Below are 27087 nucleotides of genomic sequence, written 5' to 3' on the forward strand. Positions count from 1 at the left end.
GGCGCAGACTTTACCACAAACACATCATAACACACGCTCCGACTCTACCTTCTTTGCTTCCCTTTGCTCCCACATGCAGCTGTCTTGATTAAAAAACCTACAGCTAGTTAACTTTTTTTTCCCTCCCCTCTCCTCACCTTTCTGCACATTCCTCTCTATGTCTTCCTCCGGTCGCTCGCCTCCAGATGTTGCTCTTAACAGTGTCATGCAGACAGTGACAGAGAGCAGCCGGGCTGTGTTCATTCCATCGATTCATTGAAAACAGATATAACAGGAAGAGTTCATTCCTGTAGAGCCCCCCCCCCCATTACAGCAATCAATAAAGAGCGGCCGGTTGTAAAAGTGTGCGTGGCATTTAATAGATTTGCTCTATTATCTCTGGAGAAAAGGCTGAAAACTTCTGCTGTGTACTCTCAAATGTTACGGCGAGAAGAGAAGAGTTATCATTTATGGAACATTTAGTCAAAAGTCAGTCCTGTGCTTTCCAAGAAAAGTATATAACCAAGTCACTTTGATGGAAAAGGTGGAAACTTTCAGGTTTAACCGAGGTGGAAAACACATAAAAAGGGTATACAGGACCGTATTGACAGTTGTTTACCTGCTTCACATCCACAGAAAGCTCATTTCACACACGTCTGCAACAACAACAACAACTATAGGCCTTGACCTTTCTGGAGAATGATTGGACTGTCAGTGCTGACCTCAAAACCGCCAAATGAATGGGGTCTGAGGACGGCGGTTAATAGGGCAGATGTCTACCACCCACATGGCATCCTACATATATCCCATCTTCAGTGCTCCACTAAAGTGAAACAGCAGTTTAAAGCATTAGGTGGTAATGCTAGATGTCATTTTTAATTATGATGGCACTCGCAGATCAGCTTATAATTTTGCACCGCAAGTTTGCCAGATTTAACTCCACGCTGCACGGTCTTAGTTGTATAAAGGCCTTCAAGATGCAGTTTTCAGCCTTCAGAGACGAACCCCGCTTCATTAGCCGGTCTTCATGTTCCCCCCGTGACGAACGAGGCCTGTCCTCGCTGTCAGCACCCCGGCTGAGTTAAGGAGCACCAAATGATTTTCCTCAACACGGAGCTGGCGGCGGTGCGCGTTATTTATGCTTTTTCCCCCCCGTAAGCCACAGTAAACATCATTCAACGAAATTACAGCTCAAAAGCAGCGAGACACAAAGCTGATTATCTTGAAACATTTGGGCTCCATTACGAGGATGTTTACCACGTTTAAATACTTTATCTGTTGATAAGAAAGGCCTTGATTTGGCTGCGTAGAGGAATGTTTCATTTATTTCAAATCTGTCCGCCCCTCTGCGATGAGCTGCATCCTGCACGGAAATATTCTTTAAAAGAAAACATGTGAGGGAGCAGTCAACACTTAAAAGGCTTAATTGATCGACTTCATTCGTCGTAAACATCAAAGTTTACAGAGTCACTTCCTGCTTTCCGCCCACTACCGTAGTTACCGTGGTTATGCGCACTTTCTGGTTGCGTACACTTTCCGTTTTATTTCCAGATGAAGTCATCAAACTTCCTTTAAGTGACATCATTTAACGGTCATCACTCTCGAGTTTACAACCTCTTGTCAGTGTTCACCAGCAGATGGACAACTAAGCTATCTCCATGACGACACAGCAGTCTGTCCACAATAGAAATAGAATTGAACTGAAGGGACACTGGGCTGTTTGCCGCAGTGTAAAACCAAATGGTGATTGTTGTCAGTTGTTATGACAACACGCATCATTGGGGCAGTAAAGTGTGCGGACCGACGGCCGACGCAGGTCGGGAGAAGTTCAGTGGAGCGATGGGGAGTGAGTAGGAGGGATCATTCCCAGAAGCGGGTCAGAGGACTGTTGGACCCAGCCGGCTGTTTGAATAATTTTCTCAAACCAATGCAGCGGGAACACTCAGCAGAACCAGCAGAACCTGCAGAACCGGCAAGCAGCGGACAGTTGGCTAGTAAGCTAGCTTGCTACCGCCACCATGCTTCCCCACCACACTGCTCACGATAATGTGCTGAATAGGCGATAGCAGTGTGCTTTCCTACACTGTGACAACGACTGTGGTTGAATCACTAAGTTGTTAAATTTGTCTCTAATTCAGCGTCTGGCTCTCTGTGCCTCGTGTCATCGCTACCACACAGCTCGTTTGACTGTTACTTCAAGACTACACCTTTGTGACGTCAGTTAGCCACATCCAAATGGACGCCCGCACCATTCTGCTACATTGATTTGAATGGGAATGTCCTTTCTGATCATTTTATTTCTATGCCGTCCACTGATGAGATGTGATTGAAAGCTCTTGAAGATGTTGTTTTCTTGATGTTTTTTTTATGTTCAAAGATACAAATGAACGAGAAAACTACAAAAATGAGATCATCTAGGTTTTTGTTAGATTATTTTCGGCAGTTTTCCAAGTCTTTATTATGTAGGACAGACAGGAAATGGGGTGAGAGAGAGAGAGAGAGGGGGAGACATGCAGCAAAGGCCTGCAGGTCAGGGTTGAACCTGGAGCCGCTGCCTCGAGGACCTTAGGCCTCTTTAAATGGGGCGACTGCTCTAACCACTGAGCCACCGACGCCCCAAAAGTCATCTGTTTTTAAGGTAAAATAGTTGCGTATTGCTGCTCTAAGCACACTGTCGACCAACTGCAGTGCATTGCGGTCACCTCGAAAGTCGTCCAACTGACAAAGCCCTAAATAACAGCGCTGTCAACGTGATGCATGCCTGTTTTTGTATAAAGGGATACGCGGGTCATAAGGTGGTCAGCGAGCGTGGCGCGTGCTCACGGTACAGCTCACATATGAATACAGCATATGTTGACAGCGAGACCATTTCCTGCCGGGATCACATGCGGAGGGAGGAAACAAATAAATCTGTCCGGATCCTTTCGCTCCCGCAAAACCTCAAATTACAAAGTGCATTGTGCCAGTGTTACTGAGGACCGTCATTGACTTTGGGTTTCCAATTAATGATTTACGGCTTGCAATGTGCCGCATTTTGGGAATGTATCGCAGAGGAATGTTGACTGGGAGAGGGAGACGTTGTAACGGAGGGGAGATTAATAACTGGAGAGTTTCAGTTTCCCTCGACGGGGAAAAAGAAAGACAGAGAGAGGGTGAAAGATAAAAGACACACATGCGAGATGAAGACGAGGCCGTTGAGTAAGACAAATGGTATATGTTATTGCTGATGCTGAGACGGCAACACAGACGGGTTGAACATGTGCCAGCAGTCACTCCATTTAATTGTATCTTATTATTAAACCCAAACTGTCCCGAGGCGAATTCTGTTCAGGCTCTGAAATGTGGATGATTTCCAATAGATGTGCAGGACCAGGTGAGTGCAATGGTTCGTCCTCACTTGGTGACGTTCAACACAGGCTACCTCTTCCACATTGCATGATATCTGATGCAAAGATAAACCCTGAGAAATTCACCTCCATTTAGAGTGTTTATGTATTGTCTGAGGAGTGGTTTAGCAGCTATCTTCAGCCAGGGCAACGATAACAGCGAATCAGAAAGAACCCTGTCCCGGCGTGACCAAACAAACCGTGATCGTACTGGATTCACACAAAGGGGGCACAGTTTCCCCCGTAGGGTCTTTTTTCTGCAAAGGGCGCTTTAGGTAAATCACACCCCGGACGGACGGGCGGACAATAAACACGCCAAAGGTCAGGAACGGAATATTTCAGACATGAAAAAATGCAGAAAGAAGAAAAAAAAAAGAAAGTCAAGTAATAAGAAAACTAATCTTAGCCGGAGACGTTTTCTTGCTATTCCGGGGGTGTTTCCTTACCCCGTGCTTGTTTTTCATAATGCAGTCTCAACACTTTTTCTGCTTCTGTGGTGGAAATCACACAATGGCCGATACTGATTGCTTTATTTTCTCAGTGTGTACCCCCCTCTCGCGTTTGTTATTGCAGAACAGGAGGATATGCGGGACAGGGGGCCGATGCTGAGCCTGCACAATCTGAACATTTTCTGTCTAATAATTTGAAATCCTGTGGGGTCGAGGGGGGGCACACAGGAGGGACGGTGCAGGGGGTCTGGATGCTTGCCGGTGGGACTTGTAGGAAAGGGGGGGAGGAGGAGGGGGCCGGTGCAAAGTGCCAGATCGCCAGGTCTGCTCGGGGTATGTGAAAGGTGAGCACCACTTCAGAAACGACTGTGGCGAGAGGGGTCAGGTATGCAGTCTGGCCTGCACGTGCGCGGTAGCTGCGGCTGGGGTTCTGACTGACATGTGCATCCGAACACTGCAGCTTCCACAACCCAGGGCAGTAAAGCAATACCTCTAGGGCTGCACCCACTACTGAGCATGTGGTCACACACACACACACACACACACGCACACACAGAGGTGCACACACACACACACAAGCACACACAGGCACACACAGACATGCAAAGAAATTATTGTTTTAGTGGGTTAATATGGAGGCCACCTACACACCTGCCCAGAGGAATGTTTTATCAGTATTGCACGTGGGGGGTACCACCAATGGCATTCACTCACATACCTTTGATGCCAGCAGGGGATGTGGCTGGTGGTGTGCAAACCTCCACACAGGTTTGGGAACAGTCAACACAGAAGAAATGTTCCCTGCTGCAGCATATTTCTCCTCTGGTGCAAAATCTGCATTTGATCTGTGACGTGGAAAAACATCAATCTTAGTGAAAGTGGAGAGAAGTGTAACAGCACATTCACGCTGCATGGCATCTGACTGCAGCTTACTCGCCTGTCTGTGGACGAGTGGCCAGATTTCCCAGCTGACAACAAACCTTTTGTCAGAACATGAGAGCTGAAGAGTCTTTAGTAAATTATTATGAGAGATTATAAAGAGGTGGACGTTTGAGCTGCTCTCTCCTCGGGCTGGATGCAGCGGTCCCTCATATCGGGGCTCTCCGTTTACATTATTCATACGGAGGAGGGTGTGACTTGTTGGCTCTTTTTTTTCCGCCTGTATAAAACGAGAAGTTCGCGTAAAAGAAAATACAGATGGAGAAGGCTAGCCGGCACGCTGTGTCACAGAGAGTCCCCTTGAGCCTACATACTGTCCCTTTGTGACCAGCTTATTCGGCAGAATGCCCGGTCTCTGCGTGCTTTGTCTCGCTGCCGCGCTGGCCGCGTTCACCCGGCTCGCCGGCACCGTGGGGCCGGTGGTCCGATGCGAGCCGTGCGACTCCGGGGCGCTCCTGCAGTGCAAGCCGTTACCGAAGGACTGCGCGGAGCGGGTGAGGGAGCCCGGCTGCGGCTGCTGCATGACGTGCGCCCTCGGCGAGGGACTGGCGTGTGGAGTGTACACGGCGCGCTGTGGCTCCGGCTTGACCTGCCAGCACCAGCCGGGGGAGAGCCGACCCCTGCAAGCTCTGCTGGAGGGACGAGGAGTGTGCTCCAGCGCCGCGTCCAAAAAACTCAACAGCATTCTCATACCGGCGCAAAAACCAGGTGAGACGCGGGTTTTTTTTATTTGCGCTTTTTCACGTTTGGAGGAAAGTGTTGTTTTGTTTTTGTGCGTGTGTTATTCAGTGGCTCTGACAGGCGCGCTCTCTCCACATGAGGTGTTGCTCTGACAAGGTCTGGGGAGTTCCCCGCTCATGGAAATAAAAAAGATTAAGTGCGTAGTGTTGATAGTGGATGAGATAAATACGCGTAGACTGATCTGCTGGAGATATAAAGGCACGGATACGCGCACAGATGTAGTATGCGGGCTGTTTGCAGCCTGCCACACTGCAAAACACCATTCCTAGTCGTGCGGTTTCAGAGGGGAGGCTTGACATTGCGCAGTGATGTGTTCGCCTGGGTTAAACAAATCCCATAGGCTCCTGAAAGTTGGAGTGGATAACACCAGCTATGGGGTTTGGAGGTTTACGCAGCAATTAGTCGATGCTTTCCCACCACCGCCGCCGTGCGCGCACAGCTTTGGACCGACGTGCGTAAAATGCAAAAATGATATTTCAGGAAATACGAGATTGTCGTTTTTGCAGATTATTTTAAGAAAATTACAACACTGCTCCCTCTCTCTTTCGCCCTGACACACGCACACTCACACACTCACACTCACACACACACTCACACACACACACACACACACACACACACACACACACACACACACACACACACACACACACACACACACACACACACACACACACACACACACACACACACACACACACACACACACACACACACACACACACACACACACACACACACACACACACACACACACACACACACACACACACACACACACACACACACACACACACACACACACACACACACACACACACACACACACACACACACACACACACACACACTGGCTCCCTCAAACCAATAGTTAAGGAATGCCACATACATACTGTAAGTATACAGTATTTAGCTGAGGCTGTGCGCAGACCATGTCCTTGTCTTCGGTAATGTCCTTATTTTACTTCAAGTAAAGCTCGTGGATTTTTGTACACAGAATGAAAATATGTGCTGCTGCTTTCCTGGTCCAGGATGTGGGCCAAAACATCTCTGGTGTGTGGCAGAGGGGGGGTCATGTCTCTGAGTTCCCTAGAAGCAACTAACACACACACACACACACACACACACACACACACACACACACACACACACACACACACACACACACACACACACACACACACACACACACACACACACACACACACACACACACACACACACACACACACACACACACACACACACACACACACACACACACACACACACACACACACACACACACACACACACACACACACACACACACACACACACACACACACACAAAAACACTCATCATCAATGAGCCCCAAACTGCACATCTCCTCAGTGCGTGTGTCTTTGCTAACATTGAGAGACCTTGTGTCTGCATGGTGTTTCGTGTGAATGGATGCATGCTGCTGCTCACACTGGTGACACGGCACACATGCCACCTCCATGTGAATACACACTGTTGTGTGTTTAGGCACTGCTGACGTCAGGCCTCCAGGAGCCTCTGTGTGTGTTTTCTTCTTTCTGGTTATTTGGTTTGGCCACAGTAATGTGTGGTGTGCAAGCACTTTGTCACTCACACACACACACATTTACTTTTTCACTTCCGGTCACTCAGCCTGCACATATCACTCTTTACTACTCTTCCTCCCTCTCTGTGTCATCTCTTTTTACAGTCTCTGATCTAAGACACAACTAACATCTTTTCCACAGTAGATCCATCTCACTGCACTTCTCTGGCTTGTAAAGCAGATCACGATGAACAACAGCAGTGCATTCTTGTTTCCAGCATCTCCACTGTTGGAGGTGAGGGGGGAAAAATGTGTGAAACGATCCCGAGCGGTCCTGTTGGACGGAGTGTGTAAGTGCAGCCCAGCGGTTCCCAGAGCAGCCTCTCCTCCCAGACATTAACAAGCTTTCCCCACCGCAGTTTGTGCTGTTTACCCCTGTGCCATTATGCAAACAAATTGCGTAATGTGTTTATCTCAAATGCCCCAGACATCCTAGAAAGGTTATATAAAAGTTTATATTGACAATAAAAATGAATACTTCCAGGAATCTTTAAAAAAAAAAGGGGCTCAATATTTCTGTCCTTGGTTACGGACATTTATGGAACTTTGTTGCAGGCGGCGTTGAGGCTGTATCGGGTTAAAGAGCGTCTGATCGGTTACCGACACTGTGTGGTTCCACTTAATGCTGTTGTTGACGTCCGCGTTGTTATTCTAAGTTCTGGAGAGCCTGGGAGACTGTGGAGCCCCACCACGTCACTAATTGATCAGGTGGTCACAGAGAAAGGGTGGGCTGCCAGCCTGCCTGCCCGCATGAGCTACACCCCTACATGCCCGTCCGCCGCCCTCACCGCAGCTCTCGAACACAAAATCTGCTTTGAGTTAAGGGTTTAAAAGTGTGTTTGGGTGTGTGTGTATGCGTGTGTGTGTGTGTGTATGAGCCACTGCATGTGTGTTCCCATCGTCCCTCTGCCTCTTCGGGACTTCTCCAAGCTCGGTTAGCTCCCCCGACTGTGGCGTTGCGGTGGTGTGGCCGACCGGGTGGCACATGGCGGGTAGTTTGGTCCTCTACTATATTAGGGAGGAGTGTTTGGAGCCCCCCCCCCTCCTCTCTTCCTCTCGGTCAGATGGTCCCCACTCTGTCTTTAACGATTTGACAGGAATCATTGCCAGCACCACAGTCTATTAATATATCTGCTCCCTCATCTCCCACTTTACCTCTTACTGCCCTAACCTCCTCCTCTTTTAGCCCCAATCAACTATATTCCCCTGACCCTACGCGTGTAAACACATACAAAACACTTTCCTCTTCACAGCGTCCTTGAAAACTCTTGTTTACGCTCAGCTCCTCTCTGTGACTATCTCTTGGCCGGCACGCTGTGGAAATTTGTGGATATGAAATCGTCATGTTTCTGTTTATTACTTGGCTTCGGCTCCGGCTCCAAACAGCCCACAAGGCAATGAGCTAACTTTATTTAGTCTCTTTTAAACAGGCCTCTCCTAGGCAGTCAAGACTTCTCTGCTGAGTTACAAAGACAGGCACGGCTGGAACTCAAATGCTTTATCGCAAGAGTAAATTAAAGCTACACTACAATGCTGAAGTTATCTTCCCATTCATAGCTTCAGAATCTGAACTAAATGATGATGTTTAGGAACTGATTCCCCAGTTTTGGAGCAAAGGGAGTTGTGAAAAGTACAAATATTGTAATAAAAAGCCATTTTAAGTGTTTGTGGTGCTTGTTCCGTACCAAGACCAAGTCTAATATTCTACACTTGTCTTCAAAGCAATATCAGTCAAAAGCAACTGGACTTGGTTATTTGTCTAGAAAGACGTTTCACCTCTCATCCAAGAGGCTTCATCAGTTCATGTACGCATCTGACCAGGACCAGGACCAGGACCAGGACCAGGACCAGGCTGGGACTGGACCAGGACCAGGACCAGGCTGGGATTGGTCCAACTAACTGGTGTGGAGATCCAGGTATTTAACCTCTCACCTGGATACCTGGATCTCCACACCAGTTAGTTGGACCAATCCCAGCCTGGTCCTGGTCCTGGTCAAGTCCCAGCCTGGTCCTGCTCCTGGTCCTGGTCAGATGCGTACACGAACTGAAGAAGCCTCTTGGACTAGAGGTGAAACGTCTTCCTAGACCAGGGGTGGGCAATTCCGGTCCCGGAGGGCCGCTGTCCTGCATGTTGTAGGTTTATCTCTGCTCTAACACACCTGAGTCTGATGCTCTGCTCGTTATCAAGCAGCTGAAGCTCGTCACAGTTTGATTATTGTTAGACTCAGGTGTGTTAGGGTAGGGAGAAACCTAAAACATGCAGGACAGTGGCTCTCCAGGACCGGGATTGCCCACCCCTGTCCTAGACAAAGAACCAAGTCCAGTTGCTTTGGACTGAAATTGCTTTGAGGATAACGACGACCTGGACACATGAGAACATTCACAGGCGTCTTACACTTGTCAAACCTGGACTGGTTTAGCAAATAGACTTCAGAGATTGCTTACAACACAATTCCAGTTGTAAAACCTTTATTCCTTTAGTGAAAAATGGTGATTCCACTACTTTTCCTGCAGACAAGACAGCCAAGTCGCACTTAAGCAATCTCTGGAGTCTAATCTGGTACAATGCAGAAAACTCTCACTACTGTAAGTGGTGCTAAAACAGGGAATCATCTTCCAAATGTCTGTAAAATGGATGCATTGTTTAGAAAGTAGTAGTAGTATCTGAAATCTGATGACTTACTTTCCTCCCCTTCAGAGAATGCTGGAAACCAGGTAGAAGAAGGCTGTGCCAACGCGACCGCTGCGATGACGGTGTTGCCCGGCGTGGCGACGGTGAAGGGCGGGCACAGTCGGGGGTCGATGGACACCAGGCCTCCGCTGCACAACAAGCTGATCCAGAAAGATCAGAACAGGAAGACTCAGAGCTACAAGGTGGAGTCGGTGTCAGGTGGAGCCAATATGGACATGCACAACTTCTCCCTGGAGAACAAGAGGGAGACCGAGTATGTAAGTCACACCCGAAGGCAAAGAGATGTCTGAATAAAGTTATACGTTGTTATGGCAGGGGATCATAAAGACGGCTGTTGACTGTGACCCTCTCTATGACTGCAGATGGAAATGAGCTTTAAGTTAACTCTGGTGCAATACCTCAAATAGAAGAGTTCCTGTCCATTGTCCATGGTCTCTTACAAATAAATAAAATAAAATAAATGAGCTTTAAATGCTGTTATGTATGCTGCTAACTACACTGTTCTTTTAAATATCATGAACCAAACGGCTATCCCTCAAGCTTTTTTGCATTTTGTTCACAATAACAACAAAAACTGCACAGTAGTAACAAAATCACAAGACTTAGTAATGTTAATGTTAATATTAATGTTAATGTTAATGTTAATGTTGGCTTTACATGATAAAAGAGGAGAGTGTATCATTGAGCAGCTAGGTTAGCTGCTAGCTAAGTAGTTAGCTCTTTACCTATGTTATGTTTTTGCACACAATGTTTCCCTTTGGACAAAGTAAAATATAAAAAGTTGACCACATGAAGCAGACAAAGATAATAAACATCACATACTTTACCCAGAGAGAGGGAGAGAGGCTGAAAGTAGACAGTTAAGTTTGCTAGCTAGTTTGTTTTGCTAGCTAGCTCTGTAGCTAACATTACCTTTTATTGAAGATATTTATCTTCGGACAAATTCATAGTTGAAATAAATAAAGATGGCCTTTTAAAGAAAGATTATGAGCATCCCACACTTACTTAGTGGCTCAAAAACACCAGCTTGCTTTGTTGAGCTAGTGAGTTAGCTCATTAGCTATCAGCAGTTATGCACTTTAGACAAAGCCAGCATGCTAACTAACTAGTTAGCTTGCTTACTGGTAGCTAGTTCGGTTGTTGGCTAACATTTACTTTGTATCTTTGGACAAGTTTGTTACCTGAAGCTTCTGCAGACACTTGCACAACCGTTAGCTGTCTGGAGTGACTTGTAGCCACTGCAGCCTCGTAGATTTGTGTCTTGTCAGGATCCAGAAACTCCCCCTTTTGTTTTGAAGTGGATTCAAAACAACCAGATTTAACTGTCTTCACCAACCTCTGCTATTGCTATGTTGCTATTGTTACCATGTTTGATACATCTAATTAAAGGTAACCTGTGGGGTCTTAATTGTAAAGAAACCTAAGTTCACTATTTGACATGGTCTGGTGCCCGTATGAACCATATTCAATGCATTTTCTGTGTCATACAACATTTTCACAGCTTTCATTACATCAGCTTTGTCAGTGTCCTTCTTACTTTTCTCCTTATTATCTTATTTTCTCTCTTTAATTACAACCTACCTCTCTTGATGGGCATCATCCCCATACGCCAGAGAGAGTCTGCAGTTTTTTCCTTAGAGGCCTTAGAAAGATGAAAAAACAGGCAGTCAGGGCAGAGAGAGAGAGGGTGAATGACATGGCATCAAAGGTCCCTGGCTAATGTTGCTGTTCATGATCAGTGCCTTAACTCAAGGCTGCCTGTACAAGCAGGTTTTTTTTGTTATTTCAACCCAAGTCTCCACCCGCTGATTAAAACCCCAGGTGAATGCAGGGAGAGCTCATCAGTCAAATCACCTGCTGAGGTAATTTATTGGGATTAAACCCGACAAGCTGCTGATTTTTCATGGCCCGTGGATGCAGTTGGCAAGAGCGCACGACGCTGTCAACATGTGGTAGGTGGTGTGCGTGCAGCCTCATGCATGGGTAGGGAAAAAAGATACAAACAGTAACGGGGGATCGCTCAAGAAAACAGTGCACTGCAGAGCAATTTGTGGTCAAACAATCCACAGGGTGAGTCAAGCTATCAACTCTAATTTAAACAACATCATTTTGGTCGTATGCTATCAAGCATTTTGTAAGAGAAGGTACTCCTTGACATCTTATTTTGGGGCTTAACCTGTTCTTGTGGGATCATCGCTGCATATTGATGTGCCGACTTTTCACATTAAAAACATTAAAGTCCTGCAAAAAAGACTGAATCTGGGGGACTTTTGCATTAAAAACAATGTCTCATCTTCATCCGCTTATCCGGGGTCGGGTCGCCGGGGCAGCAGCTTTAGCAGGGGACCCCAAACTTCACTGTACAATGCATTAAGATCATTTAGTTTTGATGTGATCTTGCAGCCATAAAAAGTACGACCTCTCAGCTTTCCTATATCTCTTAGTTATATAAGAATCATATAGCTCAAAGGATACCAAATATATGTTATCATGCAATGTGGTGAATAAAACAACAACTTTAAAACTGCTTAAGGGCGAAGTTAACGGGTCATTCAGGGTTCAGGTTGTTAACTTTTACAGTCTGATGTTCAACATGAACTTCTATAATTGCAGGAACACTCCTCGTGTGTTTTTCGTGTTTGTGATTGTGTAAGGATGAGTGTCTAACGCTGGCGTCGCCGGGGTGTGTTTTCTTGCACAGGGGCCGTGTCGGCGGGAGATGGAGAGCATCCTGAGCAGTCTTAAAATCAGCAACGTGCTCAACCCGAGAGGCTTCCGCATACCCAACTGTGACAGAAAGGGCTTCTACAAGAAAAAACAGGTGAATAGCTCTCCCTGCTGTTTCATCTCTCTATGTTTTACACTTAAACACACACACACACACACACACACACACCTGCGGACACCACATGCCTGAACACTTCCAAAGAATCCTCAACGTCTCACCCACCCACACATGCACAATGCCCCTTTTTTTTTTTGTGCAGCTCGAGTTGCCTTGACAGCCACATCAACACTATATTATCAGAATGGCTAATAACCATGTATTACTCCGGTAAATGCACTGCAGCCGTCTGACTCATGCCTCTCAGGAAATGAAGTCGGTCAGGTGTGTTTGTGGGTGTGTGGTGTGGGGGGTAGGGATGTAAGAATGTGGTCTGGGAGTGTGTGTGGCACGGTAGATGTGGCGGCAGGGGAGTGTATGTATGGCGCTTGTTTGATGGTGGTAGTTTTGGTGAGGGTGTGTAGGTGTGGGGTGCTGTTGGTGAGGTAAAAAAAACAAACAGGCTGTCACTGGTTTAGTTTTTCTTGTCCGTGGTGCAGCAGACTCGGGCCACCCATGGCCTGCTCATTTGTAAGACGAGGGGGTGGGGGCGGCAGAGGAAGGTAAAAGTTTGGATTAGTTCGGTGGGTGATGTGCTGACCTTAGGGGAGGAGAGGGGGGAGTCGGGGAAGGTGGAGGATGGATGGAAGGTGCGGTGAGGCATCGTGAGGCATCGTGAGACATACGACGCAGCGAAAATAATTCCTGGATTGGGAGCCTTATCGGAGGGATTCCACGGAGCCGGAGCCCATTCTGAGAAATACATGAGTCACCAAAAACCCCCCACAAGCACCGTGAGTCAGAGACCAACTTGAGCCATAACACACACACACACACACACACACACACACACGCACACACGCATACACTGAATAAAATTTGTCCTCTCAGATTCTTACCTCACTCTTTCCCCACAGTCTCCAAAGTGCGGTTTTTATTAAAATCAGACTCTTCCTTGTTCTTTTCCTGGATTTCATCAACAAATACCTACCAGGAAAGTGTCCGTTCTGGGCTAAGTGTGTTTGTGTGTGTGTGTGTGTGTGTGTGTGTGTGCAGCACTGTGCCAGCCCCTGTCGCCCTTTTCTCAAGAGGGTTGTACGGGTGCAGGGTTGTGTTAAATCCGTCCGAGGGGATGTGCCTTCACGGTGTGTTGCAGAGATTTATGAGCGGAAACACAGCGAAGAGGAGACTGTGTGAACCGTCTTGGGTGACAATACTGTGAAAAGAAGGGAGCAAGGGGGGGGTAGGAGGTGGGAGTGAGGGGTGAGGGAGTGGATTGGTGAAGGACTCAGTAGAGGAAAACGGGGCATAACCGTGCACATGGTCCAGAAGCTGTCTTAGTAACTTAAAGTGACGCCTCACCTAAAACCTTTTCTATATCAAACACTCAAAAACTGTTCATGGCGGCTCGTCAAAGCTAGCAGTTTTATCTCTCACCTGGAGCTTTTCCACTGAATAGTAACAGGAATTAAACCGGGAACTATCGCAACTTTTCAACCGAGTAGTTCGAAGAAAGGAAGGAAGGATCAGTAGGAAGTCAAATAAGAACTCATAAATCCACTTTGTGCATTCCTGACAACGCGTTAGATACCGGTAACTGTTTCCCACACAAAGAAGCAACATGCTGTTTTCCCGCTTTCCATGGTCCCGACTTAACTCGACGCTTCAGCCCCGCACAGCAGGGATGGGCTTTTCCACCGCTACTTACTGGAAGGTCTTCAGTGGCTTCCCTAGGCTACGGCGCTACGGTAGCTTTGTGTGTTTTGTTAAGTTTTTGTGTTTTTGATAGGGCTGTCAATCAATTAAACTATGTAATCGCGATTAGTCGCATGATTGTCCATAGTTAACTCACTATTAACCGTAAATTAATGGCATGTTTTTATCTGGTTTGAATGAACCTTCAATGGATATTCTTTTACCCTCATCAACATGGGAGTGGAAGAATATCTCATCTCATCTCATCTTCAACCTCTTATCCGGGGTCAGGTCGCGGGCGCAGCAGCTTTAGCAGGGGACCCCAAACTTCCCTTTCCCAGGCCACATTAACCAGCTCTAACTGGGGGATCCTGAGGCGTTCCCAGGCCAGTGTGGAGATCTAATCTCTCCACCTGGTCCTGGGTCTTCCCCGAGGCCTCCTCCCAGCTGGACGTGCCTGGAACACCTCCCTAGGGAGGCGCCCAGGGTTCATCCTTACTAGATGCCTGAACCACCTCAACTGGCTCCTTTCAACGCAATATGACGGGTATGACGTGTTTTATGAAAACAGCTGACCGGGCTGAGAAACTTCTAAATAAAGCTCCCCGCCCTGGTTGTGTCCCTTCCTCGCCCCGGTGCCCCTGGCAGAGAATGGTGGCCCAGGTGTGTGGGAGCAAGTATGCCCCCTCCTCCCTGTTCATGGTGTTGCCTCACGCCTCCTTATTATCCTGACAGGAAGAAACTTTAGCTTTCAAAATGGATAAAGAAGACATTAGGAATACAACCTTTCTCTTTCATCTCCTGCACAGACATGAGTTGAATCCCACGACTTAACCCCACTTTAGTATCGGCTCAGCTCGGTTGGAACCTCGACTAAGGTAGTACTAAATAAGGTGACATGCACCAGGTACTATCCACAACATTTGCCAATGGAAACCCAAAAAAGAGCGAGTGGAGTCGAGTTGTGCAGTGGGAAAGCGCCAATAGATTCATTGTTTGAGACTTGCACAAGTCGAAAATCGAGGCTATATTGAGGAATTTAGCTTCATTACTATTGTTCAAAACCCATCCCTGTTCCACATGATGATATTAGCAACAGCCACTTCTTGTTTTCTACTTTGAATGAATGCAGATGTTGAAGCCGTTTTGAGGTTTACGTTAGTTCACTGCAGACCCTGCACTGATAGTTGCAGGGCCACCAGAAAGCACCAACTCCTGAGAAAGGACTCTCGGTGGGCAGGGACTGGAAACGAGGCGCATCTGGTCGAAATACAGAGAAAAATCCTCAAAGTTTCTCAAAGGGTTTCTGGATTCTTGGAAAAGAAAAGCAACTGTGGTCGGATTAGATTCATGTGGGTGTCAATGGATTCCAGTGGTGATAGGTTTTTCACAACAGAAGGAACGGATCAAAATGACCATAGAAACTTCTGGAACCACTCATGCAACACTGTCCCCTCCACATGCTATGCTCAGTATGTTGTAAACATACTGTGTTGTGCCAAAATATGGCTGTACACACTGCTGTCATCTGCACATTTGGCACTATGTTGGCCTGGTGGGTTGTTAAGCTGCTAACTGTGCACGCTTTTATTCAGCCATGTTTTGGGGAAACAATAACTCCTTGAACATCCCGATCAGGACTGTGGATGGATTGCGGAGAAGTGGATGACCGCTGGGGTACGGTGAAAACAAAATAGTTTGCACGGAAGGTCGTCCGACCACGTCTGAAGGGATACGTGTTTATAGCTATCAGAGCGGCCACACTCCAACACAAGCTGAAAAGCCTGCTGTGAAATCCTGCAGACTTTCTCAACTCCACAGTAGTGGAAAGTAGTCTCATAGCTTTCCACTAAGAATACTTGTCAGTATTGGGCAGAGGTAGACAGCGCAATACGCACATTTCTACATGTAGTATGTGGATTTATGCATGTAATGCGGAACCAAATTTCACAACTGTGAAACATTTAGCTGTGCCGAGGTTAGCACCAAGTGCCGAGGTTGTGGGTCAAGTGCAGTAACTACGAAATCACTAATAACATGATTTCTGCACAATTTGTCCTGAAAGTATGAAGGGTAGGATTGATGTGGATACAAATGTTTTAATGGCAAACGAGTAAACCCTTATCCATCATCAATGTGCCAAATATCCATGTGTTGGCACAGTAAACAAACTTTAAAGCCATCTCATGACGGTCGTTGGGACTTGGAGCACAAAGGGTTTCAGTGACATCATCGGCCTTGTGAGAGGTTAAATACCTGGATCTCCACACCAGTTAGTTGGACCAGTTCCAGCCTGGTCCTGGTCCTGGTCAAGTCCCAGTCTGGTCCTGGTCCTGGTACAGTCCCAGCCTGGTCCTGGTCCTGGTCCTGGTCCTGGTCCTGGTCCAGTCCCAGCCTGGTCCTGGTCCTGGTCCAGTCCCAGCCTGGTCCTGGTCTAGTCCCAGCCTGGTCCTGGTCCTGGTCCAGTCCCAGCCTGGTCAGATGCGTACATGAACTGATGAAGCCTCTTGGATGAGAGGTGAAACGTCTTCCTACACAAATAACCAAGTCCAGTTGCTTTTGACTGAAATTGCTTTGAGGATACCGACGACCTGGACACATGAGAACATTCACAGGCTTTAAAGCCATGTTTTTTTGCTTACATGTTTTCGTAGTTACTGTACTTGGGCTTTGTAGGGGAGTATGGCGAGAGCATTTTGCAATGGCATCACATCAGCCGTGATGCCAAATTGGACCAGGGGTGTAAAGTGGTGCAGCATGGCCCCTTCCCTACTTACTTTCTTTCCCACTGCTCCCGAGTCCCGGCGCCGTTGCTTTGTCTACACCCATCGTTGAACTTGGCCTTCATTTTTATCTCAACTACAAACTTGTAACACACTCACTCTCACAAGACTCACAAGGTGAAAAAATACATGTGAGAGTTGTTTGTAAGATGAAGAGGGTGTGTCGGTGTTGCTCCGACGTGTTCTTTGAATGGAAACACTTCCCACATGCCCACGGACATTTGACCCCATGACCTCATGTATAACCGTAGCGTTAATCGTTTGGGTAGCGGAAATGAGCAAACTGTTATTTTGATTGTACTCTGAGTCCTATGTACCAGTCACGTTTGAGCATGCTTTGGTTGCATGAAGGTAAACAGTACGTGTGGCAAGGCAGAACGCATCGGCAGTCATGAAATCGTGGAACCCATCGGCTATCGTCTGGTGATTATTTAGCTTTTCATTAGCTTATTTATCTGCATTCATACGCAGATATCTGTTTATAGAGACATCAATCTGTCACCTATAACTTCTTTCTCACGTCTCAAGTCGTTAATCGGACCGTAAACGACTGCCACTCGGAAGAGGAAGTCTGGTTCCGGCTATCCGCGGCCTACACTAGAAAGCCTGACGTATAAGCCGTTCGTCTTGGTCGTCACATAGATATTCAATGGGTTCCGAGATTGCCCTATGTACCAGTCTCTCCACCGAACCCTAACCCAATTCCTTATCCTCATCATTTGTTTGTTAAATGCATCCCTTGTTTACCCGTCACTGTGGGTCGATCGAATTCACCCGACACCGGCCAAATCGTCCCACATTTGGCCGGTGCTTATTTCCAACCCGGCGGGAGAAATTACACCCTTAAGCCTTGTTTTCCTTGTGAGTTTATTTAACATTTAATACACACACATTAAAGTGTAAAACAAGAAGGGCCCAGCCTCAGGAAAATAAAATAAAGCGTGAACACAGCAGCTGTGGCGGTTGCATGCCATCCCCTGAGGTTGGCTCGTCGTCAATAGCGTGATATTGCAATATTGCGGTATTAGGGAGAGAATATTGTTTCAAGGGTCAACTAGCAGGAGGAAAAAGTCACAAGCATGCATGTGTGTGGTTTTCAGTGTTGCTGGTAATATGAGTGCCCCAGCGCTGTAGGAGAAGGTTGAGCAGTGTGAGCCCTACCTCGGCTACACAGAAACCTATTTTTAGCAGCAGTTATATGAATTGGCCCAGTATCCCAGTTCAAGCCATGCATGTCCAACACTGACCCACTCATTACACCCCTCAAAGTCTCACTTTTCCTCTCTCTCTTTCACTGTCACTCTCAGGCTCTCTCTTTCTCTCTCTCTCTCTCTTATTCATCATTTCACCCACCCATCATTACCCCCATTGTGCCCTGCCTACAGTCATCCACCCGTCTTTTGTTCTGCCTGCCCGCTCCATCATTCTGTCCATCCTGCCCTTCCGCCCACCTGGCTTTTCCTTCCTTGTTTGGCCAGGAGTCACCCCGCACAGAGGGTTGTGAATGGGACGACAGTGTCTGCATCCCTCTGTGTACTCTTTCAGAGTTCAGCGTGTGTGTTGAGAGGAAGAGGAGGAGGAAGAGGCAGTGGGTTAAGGATGTGAGCCAGGTGCCTGCGTTCCCTTATCCCCCCCCCCCCCTCCTCCTCCTCCTCCTCCTCCCTGGGTCCTGATAGTGCCAGACCCATAAGGACTGACTTATTGAGCGTGACTCAGAAGGATCTGTGGAAACGTACACACCGACCACAATGGCTTTATAATAACTGGCCAACCTTCGGGGACCCAGACAGCTATTTTCACTCTGTCTCTCTCTCCCTCGTTCTGTTCCCTCCCTGGATTTCTAATCCACCTCGCCTTCCTTCTCACTTGGGGATGTGAAGTCTCTTCTTTTGCCATGGCAGTTGCATAATCAGAGTGGCCATTAATTCATTTTTTCGTGTACCATTTAAAACGCGTCTTTCCCAAACATCCAGTCGTAGCTAAGACTCATTCTTGAGGTTCCTATTTTAAAGTTTACGCGGCTTCATTCTTCAAAAACAAACAAATTATTCTTGTTTTGCATTCGCTCTCATTATTACTCAAGCAATATCCTGCAGCTACTCCCAGTGCACTTGCAAACACACACAGATGCACCTTCTTTCCCACGAATACATATATGTGCACAACACACACCCACACAGACACACACACATTACATTTTATGAGCTTGTGTTTATCCTGTGGTCACACCAGGCTCTTTTTAATGTCCGTGAAGCCCAGCGGCGCTGCTATTAGTTATAAAGACCGGCATCACAAGAGCACGCATTCATATGCACAACACACACGCATACACACCTCATAAAGGTAGCATTATGAACGTGCGAGGTGGATGAAATGTGTTTTGTTTTTTCTTGTCGGTGACGGACATGTGGACCACGCCGGGCCAGCGTCGGGGCTGTTGGGCTGTTAGGTCTGAGCTGACCCCTGAGCTCAGGTTTAGACTCTGTGGTTCAGGATTAGTGAGCCCCTCCAAAGGCTGAAAAGTTTGTAGCTTGCTTCATTATCGTCAGTTTGGATCCAAGATGGAACGAGAGAAATATAACAGTTTTATAGGAAAAGGAAAGTCACAAACTGCAGCATAATTCTCTCTGTCCAGCTGGATTTGTGTGTGTTTGGCCATAAATTGATTGGAAATTGTAGTAGAGAAATTACAGATATATGTCTGAGGTCTTTCTCTATTTAGAGACTACTCACTACACAGCTGAGACGTAGATTTAAAGTCACAGTCGTCAACATTTGTTTGATCATATTCACTGAAGCCGACACTCTGCTCCGATAGAACAACACAAATCATCTGGTTTTAGATAAAAACACACCTCTACGTGCACCTAGAGTCTGTCGTTTTTTGTTGTTCGTATCATCCTGTCCACTCAGCGCAGGGCTGTGTGAGAGCTGACTGTCAGACACCGTTCGCGCACACGCCACAGACCCCCCCTCCCCCGTCACGCATGTTACAATTTCACAGGCACACGCCTCAAGCTAACATACGCTAAATTACGTTAGCATTTGCTATGTATGACTAAGTTAGCCAGCCTACCTCCATGTAGCGTGTACCCCATGCTGTTTATCGATGAGAGAAAACACAGGCACGTTCACAGGAATCTGGTGCACGCGCACTGACGAGCACTCGATTTAAAGGAGCGGAGGAGCTCGGTGGTAGAGGGGGAGGGGCGTGAGAGTTGGAAACATTTGAAATATGTCAACTCGATCTGCCAGACTTGCCGACTGCAGCTTTAGAGATCCATATCAAATGTGTATGTTAATGTTTTGAGTAAACTTCAGCAAAGTATACTGGAGTAAAGTTAAAGACGCAGCTGTAACTAGCATGGTTCACTGTAAAGCGTAGTTTCAAGAGCTAGCTGCAAGCAACAAACAGAGGTTGGATATTTAGCCATGGACGAAGCTCGATGTTCATCCATCCGTCCATCCCATTGAAGGGATTTTCCTCCAATTTGGCACAAATGTCCACATGGACTCAAGGAGGTCAAAGGTCAAGGTTTTGTTCATACCTCAAGAAGCAAGTCTAACAGGATAAAATGGAGAAAGTGACGACATTTTCTATCCAAAAGGTCAAAGGTTAACCTCACTGTGACATCATCATGTCTCATAACTCAGGAAGAGAAGGGGAGACATTTGATCGGATACTGAATTAGTGACAATAACGTTGAAACTGTGTTGACTGTAGAGATCTTGACGATGGGACATCCACATTTCACCCCCCAAAACACATGAATTTTCCTTTTTATTAAATCCCTTCAAAGTCTTCACTATATACCGTATATTGTATATGTAAGTCTTGACAGTTTGGATGCTACTTGAGGGGTCGGCGGAGACATACAACCGCAATGCAGTGAGTCTAGTTTAACTATGAAATCGCATCACTGCTAAAAATCTGCTGTCGCTGTCAGGACTCAAAGCTACAAACTTATCAGAGCCACGGTTCGAGTAAGTGGAGTCCTTTGTTTGTGTGTGTGTGTGTGTGTGTGTGTGTGTGCGTGTGTGTGCATGTGTGTCTGTGTGTGTGTGTGTGTGTGTAGATTAAAGCAGTAAAGAAAGGGATTGCTTGAGATGACTGCTAATACTGTAGTTCACAGATGAAAGAGAGACAGAGCGGAAATTCAAAGGTAGCCAAGCAACAGGGGAATGCACACATGCATAGTTTGCTCTTCCTCTCCCTTCCGCCTCTCCTTTGGCTTTCCACCCCTACAATACACACACAGACACACACACACACACACGCACACACACCAGGCACACGCAGGACTCCATCATCATTAACCAGAGCAGAAGAACACAATGTTAAGCTCCTCTCCGCAGTCTCGTCCACTGGGTCAGGGCTAAAATAGACGCTGGCCGCAGACTCAGACGATGGCACCGTGAGGGGGAACGGAGGGAGGAGAGGAGAGAGAGAGACAGAAGAGGAGAAGGAGGAGGAAGAAGAGGAAAACCGAGAAGAATCTCTGGATGATGTTAGTGTGTGAGAATGGGGCGTGTTGGGCTGCGAACTTGCCCCCAGACTGCTGCTGTAGTTGTTTGTCGAGGTATTTTAATAGGCCTCTGTCTCCATAAAGCTGCCTTTGATCATGCATTCAGGCTGCACGTGGATGTTGACTGCGCCGGAAACAGACACCAGGTCACACTCGAAAAGCCTGTCTGTCCGTCTGTCTGTCTGTCTGTCTGTCTGTCTGTCTGCCTCTGGGTCACTGCACATCCGACCGCAATGCAGTCTGTGAGTATTAGGAAAGTTTTTGTCTTCTTCCTCCTGGGTGTAGGGATTAAAATGAAAAAACTTTGAGATTAAAGTGCTGATTTTGCAGATTTAATGTAATGTACCATCACATCCGTAGAAACTAGTCCCACTCAAGTCTAAAGAATGGAGTGGGACGAATCCTGCACGGTTCACCCAAAGATGCACAAGTGTTGCAACGTGTTGTTTGATTGTGTTTGTGATATTTGGCAACTAAACGAGTTGATTAAAGTGTAGGAAAACTGTGGTCATGGTTAAACTTTACCATATTTTGGGGAATATCTCCCAAAAGAGTTGCATAGTGAAAAGTGTCTTAAAAGAACAGTGGCAAGTCCAAGATCCAAGTGTGTTTGGATCTCATTTTCACTTGTTTCTGGTTAATCATCTGCAATTATCGCTCTTTTCTTTGTTTGTTCGGCCAAAGTACAGAGAAAAGAACAGTACACCACTTTGCCTGAGTGTGTTGTGTTAGCGTCACCTACCGGAAAACGGTCACTGACGGTCACTGACGGGTGTGCCACTTGTGGGAATGTCGCCACAGACATCCAGTTTGAATACTGCAAATAAAAAAGGGCTTTCATCCGTTCGCCATAGGCTCAATCACCGTGGGTGTCAAAGTGATCCAGTAAAGGGCCGTGTGGCTGCAGGTTTTCATTCCAACCAATCAAAAACACACCTGACTCGACTTACTCAATCACCTGAACTGTCTTCACACAGTTGATTTGTTGGACCAGGTGTGTTTTTGATTGGTTGGAATGAAAACCTGCAGCCACAGCGCCCCTTTACTGGATTGGTTTGACACCCATGCCGTACACCATTACCTCATTTGGCCATAGATGGTGACTTACAATAACAGACATTCATTTAAATTTAAATCTTTAAGATTTGTAGTCACTCTGGGACGTCACCCATCTGTTGTTGGCCAAAAAGAAGACGTTACCAAACTCAACTCACAGTAAAAACCTTAGAAAACCTTTAGAAATAGCCAGGCTAGCTATTTCCCTTTGCTTCCAGTCTGTCTTTATGCTAAGCTAAGCTAGTGGCTGTACTTAACATGCAGACATGAGGGCGAAAGATCTGTAGAAAACTATTTTGACTGTTGGTAGAAGATGCAACACAAATGGCAGTCTCCAACGTTCAATTATCAACGTTATTAACGTCAGCCGACACACAAGAGGCGCCTTGACACGTCATCACAAGTTGCTTTGTGTCGGTATAAACCGCTGTCCTGTTTCCCAGTGTCAGCGCTCATCAGCTCTTCAGAGAAGCAGCTATTCAGTCACATTTGCTCCTCAACTCGTCATATCTTGGCCCTACACACAAAACAAAGCAGCAACAACGTAGTTAGTGAAGCCAGAGTTTATTAAAAGAGTGTTTTAAAGACTTACCTACTGGCCCCTGTACCAGCTCCTCTCATAGTAAAGTCCATTCAAGTGGATTACCAAAGTCAGTCCCAAAGGAAGGAGCCCATTGGTGCTTTGTTGTGTGTGTAGGGACTCTTCTCATGCTGCTGCAGAGGTTTGCTGTTATTTTCAGCAGCATTAGTGGTTAAAAAAGACCTTTGAATGCCTTCACCGTGCTGCCCCGAGCAAATGGCTGTTAGCCATAATTGCTGAAATAGACCCTGGGATGATTTTTCACTTTAAGAGTCACCAGCTAATTCATGACTAAGTGGCTTGTTCAAAAACCTGATCTGCCACCTCTGTGGTTACAGTCTAACACTTGTTTTTGTTAGACATGAACCAACAATGACTGCTGGCATGGACGTATTTCCTTTTGTGGTGGTTTTGTATCTGTATTGGACATTTTCTGTTCATATGTGGTCGTTTTTTTTCTCTCAGTCGTCATTTTACATCGATTTTTAATCATTTTAATGCGAGAACTATCAGTAAGTTTCCTTGAGCATGACCACACTGAACCACAATGCTCCCAATGTATGTAACATATAAGTAAGTCCTGGAGATCGTCATTATTAAGAGATTGCTTGTGAGGAAAATGTGAATATGGGTACACTGAGCATTTTAACAGAGGAACTAAAATACCCTTCATCTGGATCCTACACACCTGTGTGTTTGCACGTTGTGTTAAAGGATTTGTCCCATCGTCCCTGTCAAACATTGGTTTCCCTTCACATTCAGGGCGCACTCCCACTGTTCCTCCGTCCCGTGCCCCGTGCTTTAGGGTCCTTGTCCCCCCCTCCAGGCCCGTTTGTACTCACACTACCTGGGCCTCGGTGAATGCTTCTTGCTGCCTATACGTCATCACGCCGTAACACGTCACACGCATTGATGACGTCATGGCGATGCGTGGCTTTGTTTCCAGATCTTTCCGTAGACCTCAGAGTTTTTGTGCGTCTTGTCGACTGTTTTTGAATCTTTTCATCGACCAAATCTGCAGTAAACACTCCACCTCCGCATCACACCAACGTGAACCTTTCACCACCATTGTTTGAAATGTCCGCGCATGGTCCCTCCTTCTTTTTTCTATGTCCCAACAGGCGCACAGGAAATGACGTCAGAACCACGGTATGCCTCATGCTCGTACACGTGCAAACGAGCTTTGCACGTGTACGAGCAGGCCCACCTCTCCAAAACGGTCCGTGGCCGGCATACGTGCGGCAGCTAGGAGCGGTACGGTTGCACTCACACTGGTCAAAGGAACTAGACTTTACCCGTGAATCCTGTTTGGGCACGGTACGGATGGACAGTGTGGGTGCGCCCTGAACATCAAGTCTGCATTAGTTAATGTCAGTGTTGGACCGTCATTGAAAGGTCTACACCGCATGAACTCATAATAAGAATGTGACTGAGACAAAAATCAGTGTTGATATTTTATGGACTGTAGAAGTCATATTATACAAAAATGAATGAAGACCAGTCAACTGCCAGTTGTCTACCTGGAAATGATTGCTGTTGTTGTTAGCACTGTTGATAAGCTCAGAGGGGTACAACTCAGGTCCAGGCTCTAATCTGTTACTAGTTCTCAACTGGAGCCTGTTCTCGATTCCCATCCCTACAGCGTATACAGTTTATACTGCATGTATACTTCTGGACTCTATTCACTGTCCACTTCTTTTAGAGCGGACCGCCAGAGACAGAGAAACTGATAGGCGAGTCTCCTCCCTGGCTGGCACCTCGCCGCTCTGTTCCCCCCCCCCCCCCCCCCCCACCCCCCCCGGGTAAGACGACGGTCAGAGGGAGGAGTATTCTGGTCCGGCTGATTGGGGTGTTTCATGTGCACCCCAAATGGAGCTCATAACTTTGCCACTCTGGGACATCTGATAGCAATGCGTGCGTGTGTGTGAGTGTGTGTGTGTGTGTGTGTGTGTGTGTGTGTGTGTGTGTAAGCAGGTGGGGGGTTTGTATACATACAGTAGATACAACTCTTGTTTGTGTGCGCCTACATGTTTGCCGGTGTGTGTTAATGTGCGCGCACGCACTTGCGCTCGTGCACGCGTGGGCCATAATCAGCTCCAGATGATTTTGAGCGTCTGCCAGTTTCCCAGAATAGCAGCCCTGGTTTCCTTGCAGCCCTCCAACTGGCCTTGGCAAATATTTTAGCAACTCCATGTTTACCTTCACACTCCTTCACTCTCACTCACTCAGTGCGTTCCTCATTCCCTAACCCCTCTCTATCGAAAAGAATCTGCTTTTTCATCGTTTTACCCCCACTGGTCAGGAGGCTGATAAATAAACAAGTCTCAGACGGGACAAACTCGACGGCATGCGGGTCGCACGTGGACGCCTGAGCGATGCTCTCCTCCTCTGATCCCGGTACACTTATTATCGCCTTACACCAGGCGAGCAGCTGCATCGTCTGCAGGGTGTTGATCTCTGGTAGTTTCTGCACATAAAAGCCGAGACAGCGGGGCATTCCTCTCCACGATCGACGAGATGTTTGTGTTATTGGAGTTGTGCTGAGGCACGACGGCCTCCTGATAAGCATCCAAAATCTAAAAGCAACAGACAGAGATAGGGATTTATCATAATCCACTCATGCGCGTTGAACGTGGTGTTGATAAAGCTGCGTCTGGGTAATTCCTCACCTTGGAAACGCTAATCTGTTTTCACAGCGCGTCTCAAAGTGATCGTTCCTCTGCTACTCTCCAGTCCGCGCTCTCTGAACTCAAGATGAAAGTCAGAGCTAGTTGGTTTTATTCAATGTGCCCTGCTGGGGACACCTGTCTGTGCAAACCCCCCTTGTACATGTTAATCTTTGCATGGAGTCAAAGCAAACCATTATTATTTTTTCTCTTTTTGCAGTGCCGTCCATCCAAAGGAAGGAGGCGGGGCTACTGCTGGTGCGTGGACAAATACGGGCAGCCCCTGCCCGGCTACGACGGCAGGGAGCGGGGCGAGACGCAGTGCTACAACCTGGAGAGCAAATGAGAGGGACGACGAGTGGACGGAGAGAGGACGACAGAGAATAAGGGGGAGGTGTGGGGGGGAGGGGGGCAAAGAGAGAGAGAGAGAGAGAGAGAGCCTACTTTGCTCATGCATGTAGTTTTATGTAAACATTTGAAGGGGCTCTGGACCTTTTTTTTGATTTCAGGTCCCATTTCTGTCGGAGGGGGGGAACGGGGGGAAGGGAGGGGGAATGGGGGTGGAGCACAGCCTCGGTGACCGGCCGAGCCTCCTGTCCATCACAGCTATCTGTCCTGTGCTTAGGGAAACCTTTATCCTTCTTTTAAAGTAATGAAGCTGAACGCTGAGGGAGAAGGGGAAGAGAGAGAGAATCCTACCATCTGCACTATTCTTTTACAGAGAGAGGACGGAGGGACTTTTCCACTCACTTTAAAGAGGACGCGTTTGTGACTGTGACCCGGAAAAAACCCGCACCACCACCACCACCATTTCTATTGTGTGTGTCTGTCTGTGAGTGTCTGTGTGTGTCTTAATACGTGAGCACCTGCACAATATATGCGTGCACGATGGCGTGTGAGTTCCCAAAAGTGTTTATTGGTGTAAATACTGTATGTCACTAAGCTCAGTTTAGAAATGTCCGACCGCCCGTCCCCAGCCCCTGCTCCATTAAACAATGCAGATATAAAAAAAGAAAACGCTCTCTGGCTCAGGGTCCATTTTGAAGTGAAGGATTATGGGATGGCAGGGCTTTGGCTTCTCATCCAGCACCGAGGGCCCTCCTCGCTGCCTCTGGCTTCGCCCTCGTCCTGCTATAGGGCAGGGGATGGAGGCAAGCCACGCAG

General features: G+C 47.1%; 1 protein-coding gene across 1 annotated transcript; it reads left to right on the top strand.

The window, feature by feature from the left end:
- The first annotated feature begins 4979 nt into the window (after positions 1-4979).
- On the top strand, positions 4980-26315 carry LOC310966583 (insulin-like growth factor-binding protein 3). The gene is made up of 4 exons (XM_083940350.1): positions 4980-5461; positions 9800-10050; positions 12495-12614; positions 26144-26315. The coding sequence occupies exons 1-4, from the start codon at positions 5098-5100 to the stop codon at positions 26267-26269; spliced, it is 861 nt and encodes a 286-aa protein (XP_083796476.1). The 5' UTR covers positions 4980-5097; the 3' UTR covers positions 26270-26315.
- The last annotated feature ends 772 nt before the right edge of the window (positions 26316-27087 follow it).

Source organism: Echiichthys vipera (genome assembly GCF_963691815.1).
Source record: "Echiichthys vipera genome assembly, chromosome: 3".
Lineage (NCBI taxonomy): Eukaryota > Metazoa > Chordata > Actinopteri > Perciformes > Trachinidae > Echiichthys > Echiichthys vipera.

What these genes read in the sequence shown, in the direction of transcription:
- LOC310966583 (XM_083940350.1), top strand. Translation starts at nt 5,098, where the DNA reads ATGCCCGGTCTCTGCGTGCTTTGTCTCGCTGCCGCGCTGGCCGCGTTC. An exon ending in CATACCGGCGCAAAAACCAG is followed by an intron (nt 5,462 to 9,799) that starts GTGAGACGCGGG and finishes CCTCCCCTTCAG; the next exon opens with AGAATGCTGGAAACCAGGTA. An exon ending in GCTTCTACAAGAAAAAACAG is followed by an intron (nt 12,615 to 26,143) that starts GTGAATAGCTCT and finishes CTCTTTTTGCAG; the next exon opens with TGCCGTCCATCCAAAGGAAG.